We start from the raw sequence: 21,410 nt of genomic DNA on the forward strand, positions 1-21,410 counted from the left end.
AAAACGTGATGTCGGTTCGATGGCATTTGTGTTTGTAGGGCTTATAAAAACTCTTGAATCAGCTTTAAAATCCCCAGTTCTGTGGGCGGTGGAGAGACTGTTTACAAGGTTTGCTTGGAATTCAGGAGGTTGTTCGTAAGATCTGTAAAACCCTGGCTCATGCGGACCGATGAGGTTAGGCTTTGGGCCGAGGTGACAATTGGTAATGGTCTTGCAGGAATCTGGTAAGGACATTCTTAATCTCTTCTTTGCTTTTCTGATTTTTTTCCCCTGGCCTTCTTCCCCCTAAAAGGGAAAAATTGGAAAAGGACTTGCCTCCAGAGAACCTATGAAGGCACATTGAAGGAAGGCTGTGCCAGAAACCGTGTGCCCTAAGTCTTTATCTCTCCAACCCAAGAAAGTTTTTTTTCTTTCCATAAAACCAAGAGTTATCCAGGAGAGGATAAAATTTAGCGTGTCTCACAGAGAAGATGCGATACATGAAAAATGAAAACCTGGGAGAAAAAATGGGGGATTTTTTTTTCTTAAAAAGCTGTTTGAAGAAAATAAGTTTGAGTTATTGGTTCTTAAACAAAAAAAATCAGATAATTATTTCAACCAATATAATTCGAAGTGAAAACAGCCATTTTGCAGGTGTTAATTGTTTACATTTATCATTTCTCTTTCATCCTTCCATGTCCTGCACAGGGCTGGAGCTGGCAATAGTTCACCACTATTATTGTTATGTTTTGCCCTGGATTCTACATTTAATTGTCTCAACCAATAAGAGAATTTGATCTCTCAGCTAGGAGCCAGAAAATGTATTTCCAGCTTTTGTAAACATTAAGACGGAAAAAATATTAAATTGAAATCTTTACGTGTAAGACAAGGCTAGTGCTTATTTAAGTTGACAGTCGATCTATTTGTTCTTCCATATATACACATATATATGGAGAGAGAGGGAGAGAGAGAGAGAGAGAGAGAGAGAGAGAGAGAGAGAGAGAGAGAGTGTCAGTCCTGACTGCTCCACTGAATGGGGAACAAGAACTCTCCCTCAACAGAGCCTCTCCTAAGGTGATGAGAGTCACCGCCTCAGGACTCGGTTAGGTCAAAGTCACACAGAAAACTTACCTCTCATCTTCTCTTCAGAGGGGGTAGGATGGCAGTTTGCCCTTGCCCTGGGCTGCCCATTGAGCCCCTCCACTTCGGCCAGCCTGGAGCCGGCCCTGCAGGTGTGTGGGAGGACCCCGAAGGTCCATCTCCATCCAGCCAAGTCTCCAGCCCAGAACCCAAAGCACACAGGTGTGGCCTCTGGCAGTCCCAGGCCCTCTCCAAGAGCTGCCTTCCATGCCATAGCCAATTCTCAGGGCCAGCCAGGCCAGCAGGCCTCAGAACTACAATTGGTCTCTCCGATGTCAGAATCTGAAAGCCAGCGCGCCTTCCCCAACTGGCAACTGGCGTGCGCCCCCAGGGCGCCTTTGGGACGCGTAGTTTGGACAGAAGCAGCCATGACCGGCCGGGCGGCCTGTACAACCAGTCTCCATGGTGCTGGGTTGGGGGCGAGGGAAGGACCCGAGTCTATTCCGGCGGCTGAGCTTTCTGTCATGGGTAGCCGAAGCAGGGAGGTTTCACAGCCAAACAGACTCCGGGAGACTGCCCCTCACGTCCCCCTTTGTGCCCCCCTTCCCCTGCTTCTGGGGGATCTCTCAGGGGCCCGTAGAGCAGTCGCGCCAGGCTCGAAGAGGCGGGCCGCTGCTGGCGCCGGTCCCGGGGACGGCCACAGCGTGGCAGCAGCGAGCTCCCAGCACGGTCGCAATAAATAATCCGCCCCAGGCAGCCACAGTCAGGCAGCCAGCGGCCCTGGGAGGCAAAAGCGGCGCTTTATCTGTCCCTGCCCCAAGGCGCACCCACAGCGTTGTCCAGCGAACATCCCAAATATCAACGTGTCCATCTTAATTATCTGATCTATGCCGAGACACTCTCTTGAGATAGGAAAACAACAACAACAATAACAACCAAAAACCAAATAAACAAAAAGAACTATAGCCCAGAACCTCGCGAATGATTCTCGGGTGGCTCTGTCTCTCTCGGGGGAAGGGGGGGTGCAAATCTGACCTGGCCAGCTGCGCTTTCAGGCTCAGCCACCTCGGCTGGTACCACCGCGCAATGCAAAGCTACCGGCCAGGCCAACAACACTCAGTGCCGCCTCGCGGCTAGCTGTAGTCCTCTCTCCCTGGTGGCTCGAGAGGTAGGGGACCGTGGACACCAGCCTATCACTGTCCTTAGGTGGGTTGGGGCTGCCACCCTGTTATTTCTCAGACTCCGTTTTACAACCTTCCTTCAGAAACCTTAGATATGGTCCTTCCACACGCGCCAACACGACAGTCCTCTGTACCGAAACATCCTCCAGTAGCACCCAATTAATTCGATTCTCTCCTCCAACACAGAATTCCACACATGCACCTAGCCCCTTTCCCAGGGCTCCAGACACCACTCTGGTCGGAAAAAACGGGCAAATGAAGCAGGCAATCATCGGAGAACTCTGAATTAGTAAGTTTTGCTTTTGCGTTTCCTTGTTTACCCCATCCTCCCTTCTCTCTGAGACTAGCCCCACAGGAGAGAACAGTGTGCTGAAGCTAACAAAACACCCGTGGGCTACCTCGCTTTGATCTCCTCTCTGCCCACATTCCCAGATCGGGAACTATCTCTGGTTATTGGGGGAGTCAATTGAATCAACTGGGTCATGAATGAAATAATCCCAAACCCCAGAGGCTGATAGGGAACAGGAGAATGCCAGATGACTTCCCCTTGGGCTTCCCAGGGTCACTGGGGAAGGGCACTGTGCCACAGAAGGAAGGCTGATCTGCCTTGAGGGAGGAGAGGGAGTAATGTAGGTGGTGGCGGTAGTGGGTGAGAATGAGTGACGTGTTTGGGCTGCGGTGTGTATTGGGGCTGGGTGTGAAGGGACAGTACCGATGACGGTGAGAAATGCCCTTTTTCAAAGTCGTTCTGGGTGCCCTCTCCCACCACTGTGGCACCTCACCCACCTTTGCCCTGTCTCCTTCCCACATGTCTCACCTTCAGACCGCGGCTCCCAGAAGCTCCTGCCTCTCTGACAGCTGTCGCTTCGGCAGCCCAGGAGACGAATTGTCCTCCTTCCTGGTGCCAGAGGACGCAGGAAATTAGCCAGGTTGTGAGTTGCAAAGCGGCAGCGGCTGCTGCTCCAGGAACTGGACGCGCCCCACCTCCAGCGCCAGCGGCCGGCCTGGGCCTGGCAGTGCCTTCCCCTCGCTCGCCATCGCCGGACAAAGCGGAGCCCAAGCAGGCTGGGAAGGCAGAGCTCCGAAGCACGCAGGACGGAGCGGAGCAAAAGAATGCGGCTCTATTCTCGCAAGGGAAATTATAAAAAAGTTCATGTTCACGGTTCCTATCCACATGACCGACAGCGGCCAATGGAAGGGCCGAACAACTCATAAAGTTGTATTGCAAAGTTGTAAATTTTCATAAACAACAACGGATTTATGACCCTTTCCCCATCACTAAGAGGAGGCAGCTCTTACACCGGCGCCATCTTACCACCGAGGCTGTCCCGACTTGGGGCTGCAGGTTTTACAGACCCTTTTAGGTTCGATTTTATTAAAAGAATCCTAAGAAGCTGGTTCAACCCAGCCAGGAGATAAGAATGGAGATCTTCGCGGGCCAAACTCGGGATGCTCTAAGCTACTTCCATCGCGCCTCGTCCCTGGTCCCTCGCTGCTCGCCCCTTCCCCAACCACAGTCCCTCTTCTGCATCAGGACTTGCCTAGGTTGCGCAGCCGGGTCTGAGGCCCACGGCAGTCCCAGAACCCCTCCGCTGCAGTGTTGGGCCCTGGGGCATCCTCGCCTCTACTGAAGGCTAAGTGGGGGTGCTGCGGCAAGGACCCTGAATCCTATTTCCTACTCTAGGGCTGGACTCAGGGCGCATGCGGAATCCGGAATCAATCGGAGGGTAGGTAATACCCTTTGAGAGCTCAGTCTACACCTTTAGAGGAAAGGTTGAATTTGGAATTCGTTCTTGGAATTTGTGGAAGTTTGGGAGGCCACAGATAAAATATATTATATTAACTAATAGCTGTTTTCAATGGATCTAGGTAATTGGTGCACACAATAGCCAGACAAAAACATCTACAAAGAGGAAGGCACGGATACAATTGTAGACGCAGAAAAATGGACGCATAGACACAGAAAAACGTGCAGTTGGACACAGAAACCCACACATCCAATTATAGACATGGAAAATGTTGACACACAACACAGATATACACGCACTATGGATGTGGAAATGTACACAATTATGAAAACTATAAGCAACCACAAACAAAAAAAATAGAAGCACGCTTACTCACACAAATCTACACACAAACGTGGGAAAAGAGACAGGACACATATATACATGAATATCTAAAATTTAGACTCAAGGACAGTCTCTCTATGGTGGCTTCCCCTTGGTCCTTTGACCTACAAGGCTTGTCCTTCAGCTATGGCCACCTCCCCTCGCCCCAGACCCTCTGGATAAAAGAGTCCACGTTTCTTTGTCACCAAGCATCTTTATTGATACATAAAACATAGGTAACTGGGCTGGTAAGCATGCCTTCCCTGAACCCAGGCTGGGTCTACGGGGGACATGGGACAACACGGGAGATAATGGGCACCCAGGCGGGTTATTGGACCTCTCCCACCCACAACAGAATTAGTTCAACACAACACATCATGCTACAAAGTCACCCCATTTAAAACACCTTTCCCAAGTCAAGACATTCCTTTACAAATGAGCTCCAAGATTATAGAAATGACAACAACAACAAAAAAAAATCTGGTTCAAATATACAGTATTTGCCCTTGGTAGGAAAAGTCAGAGTATACATATTCGACATGGCTGAACAGTAGGACACAGAAGCAAGGGGGGGGGGGTGAGGCTGGGGACTTCTCCTGAGTCCCACAAAGCTGAAGCTATTCCAGAGGTCTGCAGCCAGCTCAGGAATGCTCCCCTCCAGAAGTAGGGGTAATGGCCCTGAACTTGAGGTGCCAAAGCCAGAGAAAGAGGGATTCTAGGCTGCAGCATTTGGTATGTTTTTGGAATAAATATATTATTTTTTCAATTTAAATAGAAGCCAATGCCCTGGTCCCTGGACCTCATTGCCTCCGTCAGTGAAGCCTGGGAGACTCCAAAGACTGTCAGCTTGAAGCGTCAAGGCCTGGCCTGGGAGGAGTGGGTGCACACGCAGGAAAGCTAGGCAGCGCAAAATAGGTAGTTTAAGCCTAGTAGGTAGTACTGATCATGTTTTTGCAGGGAGGAGGCGGAAAGGGGCAGGTGCCACTGTTAGGACGTGGAGAGGACTTCTTAGTGGTGGCCCACCGGGGCTGGGCCCATAGGTAGTTTGGGGGTGCCTCTCAAGGAGGCCTGTGCTAGGTAGTATTTTGGCTGTGCCAGGGCACAACACTGGCCCGGGGTTGTGGGTATCTACTGGGGTCCTCAGAGGCAGACAGGGTCCCCAGGGTGACCTAATCTCCCTGGGAGCTAAAGCGGGTGATGGAGTGGGGGGGGATGAGGGTAGGGACTGATTCCTTCTTTTTCTTTCTCTCTCTCTCTCTCTCTTTTTTAAACACTTTATTCCCTCCATTTTTGTAACTAAAATCAGTGAGTCTCTTAAAGACGCTTTTCCGACTGTCCTGTGCAGCCAGGGCCCTGTGCCTGGCCCTTTATTCCTCTTCTTCCTCTTCCTCCTCCTCTTCCTCCTCATCCTCCTCCTCCGCCTTGTCAGCAGCTGCCGTGGACACAGAGGGCACGGCGGCGTCTTCGGGGGCCGCAGGAGGAGCCTGGCTCTCATCTTTATGTTCTTTCTTCCACTTCATGCGCCGATTCTGGAACCAGATCTTGATCTGGCGCTCGGTGAGGCAGAGCGCGTGGGCGATCTCGATGCGGCGGCGCCGCGTCAGGTAGCGGTTGAAGTGGAACTCCTTCTCCAGCTCCAGCGTCTGGTAGCGTGTGTAGGTCTGGCGTCCCCGCTTCCTATCGGGTCCTGAGAGCAGAAATTTGGACATATAGACAAACAGACAAGCAGACTGGGATGTGGACAGAAGAGTGTTTTAGTCAGGCCCGCTGGCTGTCCAAGAGCCTGTACCTTCCACCCTGCCCAAACCCAGGCTCAATCCCCATCACCCCCAATTGAGCTGGGGGAGGAGACGTGTGAGCGGAATACCCCGGGGCCAGCCCGTCTGTGAAGAGTCTTAGAGCAGAATTCCAACTTTACAACCGGCCTTTCCAGCCGGCTACGTTTCTACAATGTCCCGCTTCCCCTTGACAAAGGGAAATTGTAAATATAGAGTGTGGCAAGTGGGAGACTCGGCACTTTGGCCATTCAAAGGCAAACCTAGCCGCTCCCCAGTCCTGCTAGAAAGCGAGCAACCCTCCTGGGCAGCCGCACGCACAAGACCTTCCTGTAGCAATTCCACCCTCTGTCCCACTCGATCCAGCTAGGGTCTGGAAATGGCCTCTGGGTACAGGGGTGGGTGTGGGATCCCGGAGGTCCTAGCTCTCCTTGCCTTTGAGAAAGAAAGCCAGGCCAAAAGAAAAGGAGGGTGGTGGTGAGGGGAAGTTGGAGTCAAGAAAGGAATGAAGAACAGGAAAGAAGGAAGAGAGAGAGGAGAGGCTGAGGGAGAGAAAAAGAGAGGGAGAGGAAGAAGGGGGAGAAGGGGGAGAGAAAGAACATGAGAATGAGAATAGCGGAGAAACTTACTGTAAAAATTCCAAGGCAAATGGAGTTAAATAAATTTACGAGGATCGAACCCATTAATTGGGCCATAAAAAGTTTTATGAGCCTCATTTACATACAATGCTACGGGTCTCTCCACGCAATGGCGCCTCAGCTCTAATTAAAACCAGAAAGGCAGCGCCACCGGGACTTGCGGGGCCGCCGGCTGGAAGCCGCCAGGCTGGGGCTCTCTCGGCCCCCCGCGCCCCGCGCCCGCACCCCCCTCCCCCCCGCTCCGCCCGCACGCCGACCCGGCGGGTCGGGGCGCCTACCTGAACTGCGCATCCAGGGGTAGATGCGGAAACTGGCCTCGGCCGGGCCGTGCAGCACGCCCTCGTCCGCCTTGTCGCAGGCGCCTTTGGCGAGGTCACTGCAGAGCCCGGGGATGTTTTGGTCGTAGGAGGCGCAGGGCAGGTTGTAGGCGTCGGCGCCCAGGCCATAGCCCGACGCGAAGGGGCTCTGATAGAGGGGGCTGTTGACATTGTATAAGCCCGGCACGGTGGAGGCGAAGGCGCCGGCGCCCGGCCCGTAGCCGCTTCTCTGCGAGTTGGGTGCAAAGGAGCAAGAAGTCGGCTCGGCATTTTGGAAGAGAGAAGCCCCCGCCGTATATTTGCTAAAAAGCGCGTTCACATAATACGAAGAACTCATAATTTTGACCTGTGATTTGTTGTCCGGCAGCTTTCAGTGTCGGTTTTACGAGGTAGCGTGATATATGATAACATTACACCCCCAGATTTACACCAAACCCCATTTTCTTTTGGACGGAGCTCGCCGCGGCACGTGACCGCCCACATGACCGCCTCCGCCAATCTCAGCAGCCCTCACAGGTGGTCTCGCGCCACGGGCCGGCGGCCGCCTAGAATGGAACGGGAAGAGGCTCAAATACGCGGCCCACGCAGCGGCCTGCACCCCGCCGGCCCCCGGGCGCCCGACGCAGTCAGAGCCCCAGCCTGGTGCCCGAGCCTGCGGAAGTCCGGAGGGGTTCGCCTCCCCTCCCCCAACCTCATACCTATTCCTGAACCCCAGATCCAGTGTGTAGACTCCCCCTATCCGTGTCCTCTCTGCAGACTCAAGCCCCTGCGGGGTCTCTGCAACCTGTCGGCCCATAGATGATGTCGAGAGAAGGAGCCGCTCCTTGCCCACCTCTCTCTCTCTAAGCAGGAGAACGTTTAAGGCCAGATGTGATGCTCCAGTGCAAACTCCGCAGGCGCGGCGTCTGCTCTAGCTGAGCAGCACGAATGCTGCCACAAACTGGAACCATGTGGTTCGAATAAAGTCAATGTCTCCCAGCTTCCTTTCTTTAATCGGCTCGGCGGAGCACTGTTTATCCGCCCTAAAGGAAGCAGTGAAATATTTATCTATTAATGAGCCTCATTTGCCAACAGATTTATTAACATGGGATTCCCTTTCCTCCTCCCGGACACCGCCGCCCTGCAGTCTCTCTGCATTCGCTCCTGGGCACCTGGCTGGCCCGCAGCAACCCCATAGGTGGCTCAACACCCCCTTTGTCCTTCCCACAACCCCTGGTGTTGCCCCTGGATCACGGGGAAACTGGGTCATCCTCCCGCAGCTTGGAAGCTCGAGTCCACAATTTTCTAAATGCATCCTTCATACTGGGAGGTTTCTGGCAGCTCCCAGCCAAGCTACCCCTGCACCTCCGCCTTGTGGGCCGGGGAACAGTAGACTTTTAGAGCTAATTTAGAGTGAAAAGAGGGGGGTCTCAGGGACTGGGGCTGTAGCCCACCGTGGAACCCCAGTTTTTTAGGAGACTATAGAAGCAAATAGGGGAACCCTCACAAGGGCCACCCAAATCTCGCAGCTTCGCCTTTCTAGGCACTGGTTCACAAACGCAAACAGTCTCATTCTCTTCCTCCCAAATAGTTACTCACCCTGGGACCCTACCTTGCGGGACTTTGGACCCCCGTGCAGTGATAAGTCAGATGGAGGCCCTGCTGCCCAACGTTCTCTGGAGGATATTTGGGTGAACCCTTTCCCTAATCGCCTCATAAACTGCCCAGGCCGAAGCTGGAAGACTGGCCACCTTTTACTGCTCAGCTCGATTGCACACCATAAACCCGACTTCACAATGGAATTGCCCCGGAAATTCTCCTCTAAATTATAGAGTTTGGTTCCTGGTGTACAAAGCACTTTCTCATCACTTTCAGTGGGTCCAGGCTGCCCCCCACCACCGTTCACCTCATCCTCTCGGGGGTCTTGGGAGCACAAAAGAGGAAGGATGATTCAAATCCCCCTGCAACGGAGCCCCAGCGCCTACCTAGCAAAGGGCCCGGGCTTTGGTGGGAGGAGGGCAGGTGGGGAGCTAGGCTATCTCCCCGGAGGGACCCTGGGGCGGCAATATCCGGGATCCCCTTTATGGTGGATCAGGATGGGAAACAGAGGGGGTAAAACAGGAAAGAAAAAAATCCAAATAGCAGAGTCTTCTAACAGAGAAATAAAATTCTAAAAAAGATAAAGGAAGACGAAGCAAACAAAAAGAAGACCAGGAGATCAAAGAGGAGAAATTAGGCGGCTTTAGACCAATAAATTGTTCCTGGGCTGACACAGAGCCAGGCGCAAAGTGAAAGACTAGGCAGGCCCCGGCCGTCTGTCTAGACTCAGGCGACTGGAGCAGTCCAAAGCGACGATGTTTAAAGTGGAACTTTCCTTTAGAAGGAGACCTGACAGCCAGAGTGAGGAGCGATTTGAGGTAGCACAGGAAAAAACTACACTCACACGCCTAGGAAGGTCGTCTGGATTTGGCCCGGGCACGACCAAGGAGTCCCCGGCAAGAGGCTCTTCCCCCGTTTGCCACGGCCAAATATGGTCCAAATTCTGCTGCTTTCAAAAGGCCTTGGCACTTCTGGGCCCAAGTCTTCCATCTGAGCAGGTCCTGGGGTCACCGAAAACCTTTCCCTTCGTTTCTGGGTCTCTCTTCCCTGGCTAGACTTCACAACAATAAAAAAAAAAAAAAAAAAAAAAAAAGTCCGACTCTCAATAAGGCCCTATTTAATTCTATCTTCTTTGGCCATTGGTTCCCTATTTATTTGACAGAAATGCATCTCTTATGCATGATAGTATTCCCATACAATTTAGCCCAGGCCCTGGAGAAGAAGCCTTATACGCCAGTTTTTAATCTGCGGAACTATCTAAATATTTCTCAACGCTTTCCCAGAGTTAGCTTTCAAACCTACTGTCAGAACTTGTTTCCTGTCGCCAAATAGTCCTCAGTGTTTAAATCTAGATTTAAAGGTAAACCCAGCCCTTGGCGGCGAATGGTGCCTTCTAGAGAGTCGAATGATTCCGAGTTTGGGGTCTTTAAATGTTTCTGTCCTCCTCCCCCGCAGGGGCTGCGGGCTTCAGCTTCTGTCCCCCACCTGGTGAGAAGCTTCTAGCTTGGACGTAGATACCAATTCCTCCCCGAAGCAGAGGGGAAAAAAAAATAAGCTCGGTTCCTAGCCGAGTCTTGCCTCCCAAGCAGCGAAAACCAGAGAGCAGCCTGCTCGCCAGCCGCCAATCGGCCAAGGGCAAGGGAGCTCCCGGCCTAGGCAGTTCACCAGGCCTCAGAGCCCCTAGAGGCCCACACCTACCTGGGGCCTCTGTGACGGCGGCGGAGAGAAGAGGTCCCGCCAACCTGTGACTTCCATTGTTAGAAAAATAGAGCCTTCTACTGTGTCCACTGGTCAACGATTTCGCTGCTTATTTGCAGTTACATAAAGAAAGCTTTCTGAGATTTAGGATAGGCGAGCACGGGTGACTCTCCAGGAAGCTATAAAAACCCTTCCTACAAGCAGAGGCTGTGGAGTAGCGTGTGTTACATACGGAAATATAATGATGATATAAATATGTGTCTGTAATGCCCACGTGTATATAGGAAGAGTTCTAAAAGGGAGTAGGAGGGAGAGAGAGAGAGAGACGGAGACCCAGGAGAGATGTCAGCCAAAATCGAGTCCCTAGTTTTACAGCGTGTTCAGCACGGAGATGCGAGTCATAAACATTTTGTGGGCTTGGCCGAGACTATTACGACCCAAATAAATGCACTGCACAGCCTTTATCCGCGGCGCTTCGAAGGGTTGGTTCTGTTTGCTCTTGTGTTTTCTTTCTGAAAGCATCCTACACCGGGAGCTGATTCCCGCACTCTGGCCGGGTTTGCTCCGGAGTACGTCCCCCGTCTAGCATTAAAAGTAGGCTGGGAGTGGGTCGGGGATTTTTGCTTTTCTAGCCTCCACAGCCAGAGACGCCAGAGTAGCCTTGGCATTTCAATGCCAAAGAAATAGCTTTGCCAGAGAAGCAAGAGTGACTTCAACCACGTGAACGCCAATCCTGGAGCTAGGGTGGTATTCTACTTATTTAAACATATCGTTTATTTTCGAATAACCTAACAGTTCCCAGTCTGTGCCCTGAGTTATCCCAGAGTGGCCAAATTCGCAGAACATCTACGCTAGACAGCCACCAAGTATGTATGATTTTATAACTAACCAAATTTCAGCCGCCTAATTTTAAAGTCAGGTATTCAAACCGGCCGAGTCCTGACGTCTGGGCTCTCTCTCTCTCTCTTTCTGGTGCTGGCTCGCTAGGCCTGGTACCCGGCCCTGAACCAGGGCGCAGGTTTCGGGGCCTCGAGGATCGGCGGAACCCGTGTCCACCGGGCGCGTTCTTTGTGGGGTCATCTGGTCCTGGGGCTGTAGGTGTTCGTTCCCTTGTCCGTCCGTCGTGAATGACCGTTCCTGCGTGCCTCGCTGCCCCTAGATCACTGCTGGGATGAGCACTGTGACCCCGGAATGGAACCGGCTCCCTGAGCCGCAGCCCCGTACCGTCTGCGCACCGTTGCTGCCACGCAACGCCGCGGCATTGGAATGGGGCCTGGGAGGAGCGAGTGCCGACGGTCAGGCAAGCCCCGGCTCATGCTTGTGTCCCCCGGAGGCTTTCAGGTTGGCATGAGCAGCAGGGAAAATATACGACTGCTGTTCACGCGGATCCCGTTCTAGAAAGGCGCGCTTCAAGTCGACATTTTAGGAGCTTCCTAGGTCGCGGCGGCGGGAGATGGCGGCGGGAGTGCCTCTTGCGTGGAGCCACACTGCCATCTCCTGGATTGCTCTTGGTACTGCAGCCGCAGCTGCTCCGGCCGGCGTGAACTTCGGCCGCGCCGGTGACCCAACCAGCGGCCCACTCCCCTGGGCGGAGCGAGGGCCCCGTCCCCCGGGATCCTCAGGGAGCCGGGAATCTACGCTGCAGAGGGGGCAATGCCCATAAAAAGAGGGCTGTTTCCGCAGTCTCTTTATCGGCGGCAGACAGAGCAAACAAATGAAAGGGTTTTGGTGGGATACCCTAATTGGAGCTGGACAGTTGTAAACTCATTAAGAGCCGAATTCCAGACAGTTCGCAGACCTTCCTTTATGGCACACCCTTACTGCCCAGGCTTTGAAGTTCTTTCTGTCTGCCACAACAGAGGGCGTGCCAGCCTGGCGGCGCATTGGGGGTGGGGGCGCCCCTATCCAACCTCTCCCTGGTCCCCCTTTCTCGCGTTAGAAGACGGTCAACATTGCAGGGTGGGGGGGTGGGGAGCGTGGAAAAGGAGTTGGGGTGGGGGGAAGCAAAGCAGAATCCTCTGGCTACATCTGGAAGGCGCTTGAGCCTCCGAAGTTGAAGCTGTTCCCCCCACGCAGCCCTTTACACCCCATAAAGGGTAACAGCCTCATTTTCTTTTATGGCGCTTCGGGGCTTGTCGGTTGCTAAGGCCTGCTTCTGTGGGGACTTAGGCTCCGGAGATGGCTTAACAGTGTAGGATGCTGACCACCCCCCCACCACCACCACCACCAACAACAACAACTCACTCGATGGGCAGGACTCAGTGGAGCACGGGGGTACAGCTTTTCCATCTCCTGAAAACCCCTACGTATTTGAAGGGGCCACCATCTCATTGTGCACATTTGGATCCGGTTTGTCTCCTCAGAGCCTCCTTAGCAGGCCACAGGCCCTCAGCTTCTGGTCCTGCACCCCTCAACTCAACTCGACCACCCTACTTTCAAGGGCCTCGGGCCCCTTTTGTGGGTCCGGGTTTGGGAATTTTTTTTTTTTTTTTTTTTTGAGGCACCAAAATGAAAGAATGGCCTTTCCACCGCTGCTGGCCACCGGTGCCCAGTGCTTCTGTCCAGGACCTCAGATGCTTCCCTTGTCGCCTGGCAAATAGGACACAAGGCCCGAGTGACTGGCTATGCGGGCGGGCGAGCCTCCCCAGCTTTCAGCCCCTGCTTCTGTCTTCCGGCAGCCGGCTGGGTTGGGAGTGCTTAGGCCCGGCCCCGACTGGTTGCCACCGAGCTGGCTCCAGCACCTTGCTGAAGACAGAAGTGGGGCTCTTTCTCCTGAACCTCAGCCCGGCCCCCACCCAGAAAATAGACCTAGAAAAAGAAGGTGCAAAAAGCAGACCCGCACAAAGTGAAAGAATCAATATATTTTATTTGGCAAAAGTTAAATATCTCAACATAACAATTTGGTCAGTAGGCCTTGAGGTAACTATTGCAAAATATACAGTGTATGTTCAGTCAGATGGAAACCCCAAATTCATCAAAGGATACAAATCTACAGTAGCCCATGGCGGTTTCATGGTGTATAATTTATTATCAATAAAATTAACTCCATTACAATAAGCACCCATTTCCCCCCAATTAAAATTAAGCATAAACCATAGGTAGTAACCCTCTGCACATATGTATAGCTCCGAATTTCCTCACTTCTCCTCTGGTGCAAAAACAATATTCAGGCTTGTCTGATTATGAATATTCCTTTAATATGGAGATTCTATGTACACTGGACAAGACTGGAGTCTAGAACATGTAAAGATGAAGACGCCCACATTTCAAAAGTAGAGAAATCATGAATCTATGCGTCCTGGAGAACTACCTCCCTTTTTCTTTCCAAATTTGATTTCACTGGGAAATCCTTATAGCTAGTTTACAATCGTAGGTTGACGGTCTAGTTACACAGTATTCCACTACAGAGCTATACGCTATGCATCTCTTCCCCCATAAACAACCTGAGTTCAAATTGAATTCTAGCTTCCACAATCACAATGGGTGCCTCACCCAGCACAGAAGTTTGAGTCACAAAACATAATTACCACAATAAAACACAGTGTTCAAGTATTTTGGCAGAGTGGTCTGCCACACGAAGAGCAAATTAAATTAACTACAGAGACTAAAAACTATACAGCCCGTCAACAGTTGTGCATTATATAAAAAAGGTAGTTTTTTTTTTCCTTTTGCTTTAAGTCAGAAGCAGGTAGATTTTTTTTAAATATATATACAAGCTAGCACATACAGCCATCAGCGCTAATGCCCTTCCTTGTGTGTGTGTGTGTTACAGAAAATGGAAAGCGCACAATACCTCCTCCGATAAAGCCGCAGGCCTAGGAGCCAGCCTGAGCAGGGACTGCCAGGGGGAGATGAGGCCTGGGGTTTAGAGCCGCTTTGGGCGGGTGGTGGAGGCTGGGGTCGGGGGAGAGGAGAGAGAAGGGGACAGACAGTCTTTCTTTCTCTTTCTAGCTTGCCCTTTTTCTAAAGGAGCCCGGAACGGCTCATTCGTCTTTTGCTCGGTCCTTGTTGATCTTTTTCATTTTCATCCTGCGGTTCTGGAACCAGATCTTGACCTGCCTCTCGGTGAGGTTGAGCAGCCGGGCCACCTCGTACCTGCGGTCCCGTGTGAGGTACATGTTGAACAGAAACTCTTTCTCCAGTTCCAGCGTCTGGTGCTTCGTGTAGGGGCAGCGCTTCTTCCGCGTGGAGCGAGCATGAAGCCAGTTGGCGGCCGGGTTATCTGCGGGGGAGAGAGACACTGCGTTTAGAAGGAGAGGCATCCTGGATGGGTGCGAAGGAGCCGCTTGGGGGTCTCCGCCGAAGTGCAGGACGACGCCGCCGCCGCCGCCGCCGCCGAACTGGTTAGAGAAAACACAATGAAGCCCTGGAAGGCAGACCCACGGAGGGTCACGGACAACAGCACCCCTTCCATCTGCGCCCTGCTCTCTCCTCCCTTGCTCCCCGTCCTCCCCCTCTGCACATTGTGATAGAGAGAGATTTGGAAACCATACTCTTTTTGCCAGCAAGGCAAAGAGCAGGCTGTTCTGTGTTCATTTAGCAAGATTAACACGATCTCGATCTCTCTCTCTCTCTCTCTCTCTCTCTCTCTCTCTCTCTCTCTCTCTCTCTCTCTTTCTCTCTCTCTCTCTCTCATCACGGTCTCCCCTTCCCGGCTTCCCTGAAAACTGTCTCCTTTTCCTGCCACTCTATTTGACCTTCCCGGAAGGCCGTGGGAGCTAGAGGGGGGGAGGCAGGATGCCCCAAGGCCTTTGATCACGTCTCCACTTTATTTGAATAAATCTGGCAAAGGGACCCTCGTGACTCCAAAGCCCGCAGCCTCCTCTTGGGCAGGATTTACGCGGCCAGCGGCCGAGAGCAAGAAGTGGAGGGAACCGGAGGTCTCCCCAAGCGTCCCGGGGTCAGGTTGCCCGGCTGACGTGGCTGCCGCACGCAGGTCGTGAACAATCTAGCCGCACAAAAGACTTCTCTGCGCTGCTTTCGAAGAAGCGCCCAAAGTCTGTCTGTCCTGGGCCTGGGCAGTTTAGGAGAGGGGCGGCGGGTCTCGGCTCTATTCGCTGCGCCCGCCCCGCCCCCTCTTGCTGCAGCAATCCTCCCCTTCCCCCAGCCGGCCGGGCCTGCTCCACACAGTTCTCTGGACTTGGGGGCCCCTATCTGAGGTGTTCCAAGCACCAGCTTCTGGTTCTCGACCCCAGATCCAGAGGCTCCCGTGGAGGACGAAGGCAGGGCTCGAGAGAAAGCCGAGGCGCTGGTAGATCCTGGTGGCCGGCGTGGAGGCAGCGGCCCCGGCTTGCAGGGAGGAGACACTTACTGGGATCGATGGGGGGCTTGTCTCCACCGCTCTCATTCTCGGCATTGGTTTCGGAGAAGGCGCCTTCGCTGGGCTGTTTTTCTCTATCAACTGGAGGAGAACCACAAGCATAGTCAGTCAGGGACAAAGTGTGAGCGTCAAGCGTGGGACAGTCACCCCTTCTGGCCGACAGCGGTTCAGGTTTAATGCCGTAAGGCCGGCTGGAGGGCAAGCCCGCGAAGGACAGCGCACCGGGCGTGGGCTCCAGCCAGGAGCGCATGTACCTGCCGTCCGGCGCCGCCGCGGCCACCGGCGCCTGGGGGTGCACGTAGGGGTGGTGGTGGTGGTGATAGACTGCAGCGGGCACCGCATTGGCGCCCGCCGCGTGCACCGGGTTCCACGAGGCGCCGAACACCGCCGCCTTGGACTGGAAGCTGCAGGGGCTGAAGTCGGGGTGTTCGGCCAGCGCTGCCGCCTGCCTTGGGGGTTGGCCCAGGGCCCCTGGCGCGTAGCGTCCGGCGCCCAGCTCGTCAGCAGCGTCGGCGCCCAGCAGGAAGGAGTCCACATAGTAGTTGCCCAGGGCCCCGGTGGTGGCCATCGCAGTAGCCCGCGCCTGGCCGGCCCAACCCGACCCGCCGAAATTATGAAACTGCAGATTTCATGTAACAACTTGGTGGCACCGGGGAGGGGGGGGGGTGAAGTACAGTCACCTAATAAGTTGCCGGCGCCCGCGCCCCCATTGGCCACGCGCGTCACGTGTCCGCCCGGCAGAACAATAACGCGTAAATCACTCCGCACGCTATTAATGGCCCGGTGTTTTGCAGTCATAATTTTTATAGCAAAAGCCATATGTTTTTATGCAAAGGGATCGCGCCGCTCCACGATCTGGTTTGTTTTAATTGTGGCCAACGAAGATTAAAAGATCAAATCTGGCCTTGCCTCTGTACTCTCCCTTGCCACCCCCCTACACACACACACACACACACACACACACACACACACACCAGACACACGCACTTCTTAAGCGGACTATTTTATATCACAATTAATCACGCCATCAGGAAGGCGCGGGTCCCGCGTGCGAGTGTGGCCAGCAGAGCCCCTCACATAAAATTAGACAATAATTGAAGCCATAAAAAAGCAGCCAAATCGCATTCTCACTCTACTGTATTTAAATCTATATTTATGATATTTCATAAGGAGTTATTGTTTCGGAAGCCACACAGGCTGGTGGGAAGTCGGGAACAACCAACAGATTCTTTTGCCTCGCTGCGGCTCCCTGTAAAAATTTACGAGGACTTGGAAAGGTTAAATTAGACTGTTGTGTTTGGTTGGTGAGCACCCTGTAAATAATCCTTTCGGTCCTCGGAGATGCGAGTTTCCCCCCAGGCCTGCCTCAAAAAGTCAAATACAAGGCTCTCTCCACCTCAAACAGAATGGCCACCTCCCCTGCCACGACGCACCATCCCATCGATGGGACAACCTCCTAGAGTGAGCTACCGAGCCTTGCTAGACTGTAAAGCCAGCCAGGCACTCGCTCAGCACCCAAATCGCCCTTGCTCCACAAGGGAAGGCCCCACAGAGGGACTGCCAGCTTCTCTCAAGGGGTTGAGGACCTGACTGTGTCACAAGCACTGCCTCTGTGCCTCGGCCCTGGCCCACGACTTTGAGCACAAGCGGTTCAGAGAATTTGATTTCTCAGCCAGCGGCCCGGCCCGGTTTTCAGCTCTATCATCTGTAAGCCTTCTCCCCAGACCCGAGTTGGGGAAAAAAACATCAGTACCAGGAGAGTTTGTCTTGCTGAAGGGCAACCTAGCCTAAAAGAGGAGAGCTAACGCCTGTAGTGGCCCTTCAGGACCCAGTATGAGCACTTCTGGGGTCCTTCCCTCCTCCTTTCTTTCCTCCCATCCCTCCTTCACCCCACTTCCCTCCCTTCCTTTCCTTTCCCTTCCTCTCTCTTCCCTTTCCTTTCCTTCCCTCCCTCCCTCTCTTTTCCTATCTCCAGCACCCATATCTTGGTTATCTGTGAGACAGAGCAACAGAGATCCCCCGTACTAGGCTGCTACAGCTCAAGTCCAGTGCTACAGATTACCACGGGAGGAGCACTGGACATTGACTTTTATCTCATCCCTTGGCCAAATGGAGGATGTTATTTCTCACCCCTTAGAATCTTTGGGGATGAGAGAAAGTGAAAAGGCCACAGCCACTGTTGTTGGGGGGGGGTGACCCCCTCCCAATTCGGAGCACAAAGCAACAACTCCTAGGACCTGTATAATTAAATTCACGTGTGAAGTCTGCGCCTTCCAAGAGTATGTTTCTGATTACTTCACTGTCAGCAAAACTGCTGGGCTGAGACACTTCCATCTTGCTTTTTGCTTTCTTTTCTTACAAAGAGTTCAAGAAAACACCTTCCAACACTCTAACACATTCCTATCCCAGGAGACAGGAATCCTCAAAATGCTAGGCTCTACCAAGGAGGAAGGCTGTGAAACTTTGGGAATACGAGTCCCTTCTTTGCTGTCAGCAGGAAGAAGAAAGCGGCCACCACCAGGAACTGGATGTGGCTTGTCCCAGCTGCCTCAGTCCCCTCCCCCTAATATTTTCCTTTCCCTACAAATTCCTCCAAGTCATTCCCACCCCCCACCCCCAGCACAGGCCAAGGTGTTCTAAATATCCGGCAGGCCTCTGAGGTTCAGATTCTCATTTAAGCAATAACCCTGGAGTATAACTCTGCTCTTAATTGTAATTGTCTGTGAGTGACACAGCATGTCTGGCTGGCTGCCTTTTTCACTTTTTTTAACCCAGAGAAGAAATAGATTATTATTATTATTATTATTATTATTATTATTAATTAAAAATATTTTTAAAACATTAGTCTCCAAATAGGAGAATTACAAAATAAGTAGCAGGCATTGAGTATCAAGCAGCTCTTTACTGGTGGGCAGAAAGGGGAAAAATTCCCCAAAGCAGACATTGTTCTTGTGAGCCCAGAGATTGGATGCTAGAGTATTCAGCTTTTTATTCCTGCTTTCTTTTGGACAGGAAAGGGGTTGTATGCGCATCTAGAAACAATATGTGGGTGAAATTACAAACCACCGCATTTGCATCTGAGAATCTTCCTAAAACCGTGGCCTCTGAAATAAATCCAATACCCTGATCCAGAAAATGGCAGAGAAGAGTTGGAGGGAACCGGGTGTACTGGCCTTTCAGATAACAGGTTGTTGGGCTGAGCAATAAAAACAATTCCTAGCCTGAGCTGGGAACGGAAACAGAGTTCTGTGGTCTCGAGGCGGTGCATTTGTTGCAGGGGCAGGGATGGCTTGCTTTCAGTTTTCTGTATGGAGAGTGGTTGGGGTGGCTTTCATAGACTACAATTTAAAACCAATACTCAAGTTTGTGCCCCCTTAGTTCTTGAATTTGGTATTTTTTTTTCACTCATTTAAAATATATTGGAGCTAGGAAAGCCCCCTTCTCAAACACCCAGCTGCACAAGGGGGAGGGGGCGAGGCTAACATTTTCTGGATCCGCTACGGCTGGCAAGCCAGCCAGCAGTCAAGCCTTGGTCCCAGCGAGGCTCCTTCATCACGGTCAAAGCCCGAGGTAGGACCGGTAAAGCTGGCAGAGCCGGCCGGAAACTTCCTGCTGGAGCTCTCTCGGTAGCCAGGTTCCACAGAACCTAGGCTGGGCTTCAGCTCCGATTCCAGCTTCCGAACCAGGGGAGCTGGTGAAGGCTTCCCTGCCCTCGGTGTGGGCACACAAAGACGCCGCGGGTGCCCCCTCAGCGGATCTCTCAGGCAGCCGCTAACGCAAGGCCGCCGCCATCCGGTCGTGATCGTAACCGAGGCCTTGTCTGCGCAGAGGCCCACCAGGCCAAAAACCACGGTCCTGAACAGCCTCCCTTACGCACTCCTTCCTCGGCACCGGGAAAAAATAAATAAATAAATAAATAATGAAAGCTCTAAGCTTTCTCTAAGCCAGCCCTTTCCCCTCCGGAAGGACGATTTGGAAAGGAAACAGATATAGAATTGGACAGAAAGATGGAAGATGCAAGAAAAAGAAAAAGAAAAAAGGGAAAGAGCAACGAAAATGCAAAAGGAAGGGATAAAAAAGAAAGAAGGAAAGAGGATGGAAAATAAGTAAAATACACAGCGGCGACTCTGAGGAGCCGAGGGCACGCTTGCAGAGGAAAGGGTAAGCAACAAGGCCAGGATACCACCCCCAGAAGGACGATCCCGACTCTCCTGTCTCAGCCTGGGGCTCTACTGGCGAAAGAATTTACCCGCAGCTCAAGGCGGGATTACAGTGGTGCTTATGAGTTCCAGCCCAGCCTCGCAGGAGAACAGCAGAGCCCCAGACAGGCGCAGGTCTACAGTAGGGAAAGCTCAGGGAGCGCCCCTGACCTTGAATGGCCCGGGGCCCAGAATTCTTACCACGCCCCCGGCGTCCCAGAATCTGCCGCTAACCTGACCATACCTGCCCCGGGCCAGGTGCGGGGCGGAAAGCGTGAGGCGGGCTGGATGGCACAGCGCCGAGGACCCGAAGCTCCTCCGGCACTGGGGATCCGAGGATGCCACCGCAGGCCTGGCACGATTAAGGCCTTGATGGCCCGCCTGGCCACCCCGGCTGGTACCTGGAGACGCTTTCAACTGAAGTAATGAAGGCAGTGTCGTGCTGTCGAGAGAAAGGTGGATCCCAACAACAGGAAACTACCTAAATCACCGACCAGTTCTGTTGCTGCCGGCGCCGGGCTGCCTCGCCCGCAGCCGCCTTCCGCTGCCGCCACCGTCGCCGCCAAGGAAAGAGCCCTGCTCTGCGATCGTGCCCAGACCAGCCCTCCGCAACCTGCGCCAGCCACTGCCCTAAACCCGTGGTAGTGGAAGAAGAAGCCACTGGTCCCCGGGAAGGTACGCCTAGGAGAATGAGGGGAAGGGAGGAGGGGGAACGAGAAAGGGGGAGGAAGAAGGAAAGGAGGGGGGGGGGCGCGAAGAGAGGGAAGCCCGAGCGGCGTGCCGAGGGTTCCCCAGATCCTGCAGCTTCACGAAGCCGAGCAGTGCAGCAGCCGCCTTGAACGACCGGAAAGCGCAGGGGACAGCCCCGAGCCCAGTCTTGTGTCTGGCCGCGGCCTCTTCGACTTGCTCCCCCGCAGCCGCTCGCTCTCCCCACTAGCCGCCCGCCCGCTGAGGCGCGCGCTCCCGAGACCCTCCCCCCCCAAGTGTCGCTCCCCCCCCCACCTCCGGCGAGCAGGAAACGCGTGGCCTAGCGGAGGGCCGCCAGGTGGGGGAGGCCCGGCAGGGGGAGGGGGTGACCCTGGACAGCTCGGCCCCGGTCCACTTAACCGCTGCCACCGCAGGCACACTAGTGGTGCTCTGTGAGTGGGCCCTCCTCCGCGGATTTAGAGCGTGGGGTCTTCTGGGGCCTGGACACCCGCAAAATAACTGGCCTCTGCGAGTCTCTCTGGGGTTCCCGAAAGAAATCCTGTTTAGCTTCCTCTGTCTATGCAGCTCTCCTCGCAACTGAAACCACTGGTCCAAGACAGCCACAATCCAGATATACTAGCAAGTCATAAAACTGAACAAAAGCCGACAAACCTTAAGGCACCAGGGCTATAGGGCCCAGACAAATTACGACCGTCTAGGTAATATTTAAATAGATGCCTAAAGTAATTGCAGGGGGCTCGGAGTAGCCCTCCTGTTGTAAAAGTGGTGGACAGGATAAAGTGGAAGGTGAAGATAAGAAGTCAAAAAAGAGGTAGAATTAAAAAGC

General features: G+C 53.3%; 2 protein-coding genes across 4 annotated transcripts; both read right to left on the reverse strand.

Moving 5' to 3' along the window:
• Positions 1-5,609: 5,609 nt before the first annotated feature.
• On the reverse strand, positions 5,610-11,759 carry Hoxa7 (homeobox A7). 2 transcript variants are annotated; one of them, XM_059256669.1, is made up of 3 exons: positions 11,582-11,759; positions 7,043-7,308; positions 5,610-6,038 (listed from the first exon to the last, which is right to left on the reverse strand). In XM_059256669.1, exons 1-3 carry the CDS (start codon positions 11,671-11,673, stop codon positions 5,719-5,721), a joined length of 678 nt encoding a protein of 225 aa, XP_059112652.1. In that variant the 5' UTR covers positions 11,674-11,759; the 3' UTR covers positions 5,610-5,718. The 2 variants fall into 2 exon arrangements, with proteins under 2 accessions (XP_059112652.1, XP_059112651.1); XM_059256668.1 differs by lacking the exon at positions 11,582-11,759 and having other exon boundaries at positions 7,043-7,549.
• A 1,447-nt stretch (positions 11,760-13,206) lies between these two features.
• Hoxa9 (homeobox A9) lies at positions 13,207-16,599 on the reverse strand. Of its 2 annotated transcripts, XM_059256671.1 has the most exons (3): positions 15,932-16,214; positions 15,669-15,758; positions 13,207-14,579 (listed from the first exon to the last, which is right to left on the reverse strand). In XM_059256671.1, the coding sequence occupies exons 1-3, from the start codon at positions 16,212-16,214 to the stop codon at positions 14,341-14,343; spliced, it is 612 nt and encodes a 203-aa protein (XP_059112654.1). In that variant the 3' UTR covers positions 13,207-14,340. The 2 variants fall into 2 exon arrangements, with proteins under 2 accessions (XP_059112654.1, XP_059112653.1); XM_059256670.1 differs by having other exon boundaries at positions 15,669-16,599.
• Between the last annotated feature and the right edge of the window lie 4,811 nt (positions 16,600-21,410).

Source organism: Peromyscus eremicus, chromosome 3, assembly GCF_949786415.1.
Source record: "Peromyscus eremicus chromosome 3, PerEre_H2_v1, whole genome shotgun sequence".
In the NCBI taxonomy this organism is placed as follows: Eukaryota; Metazoa; Chordata; class Mammalia; order Rodentia; family Cricetidae; genus Peromyscus; species Peromyscus eremicus.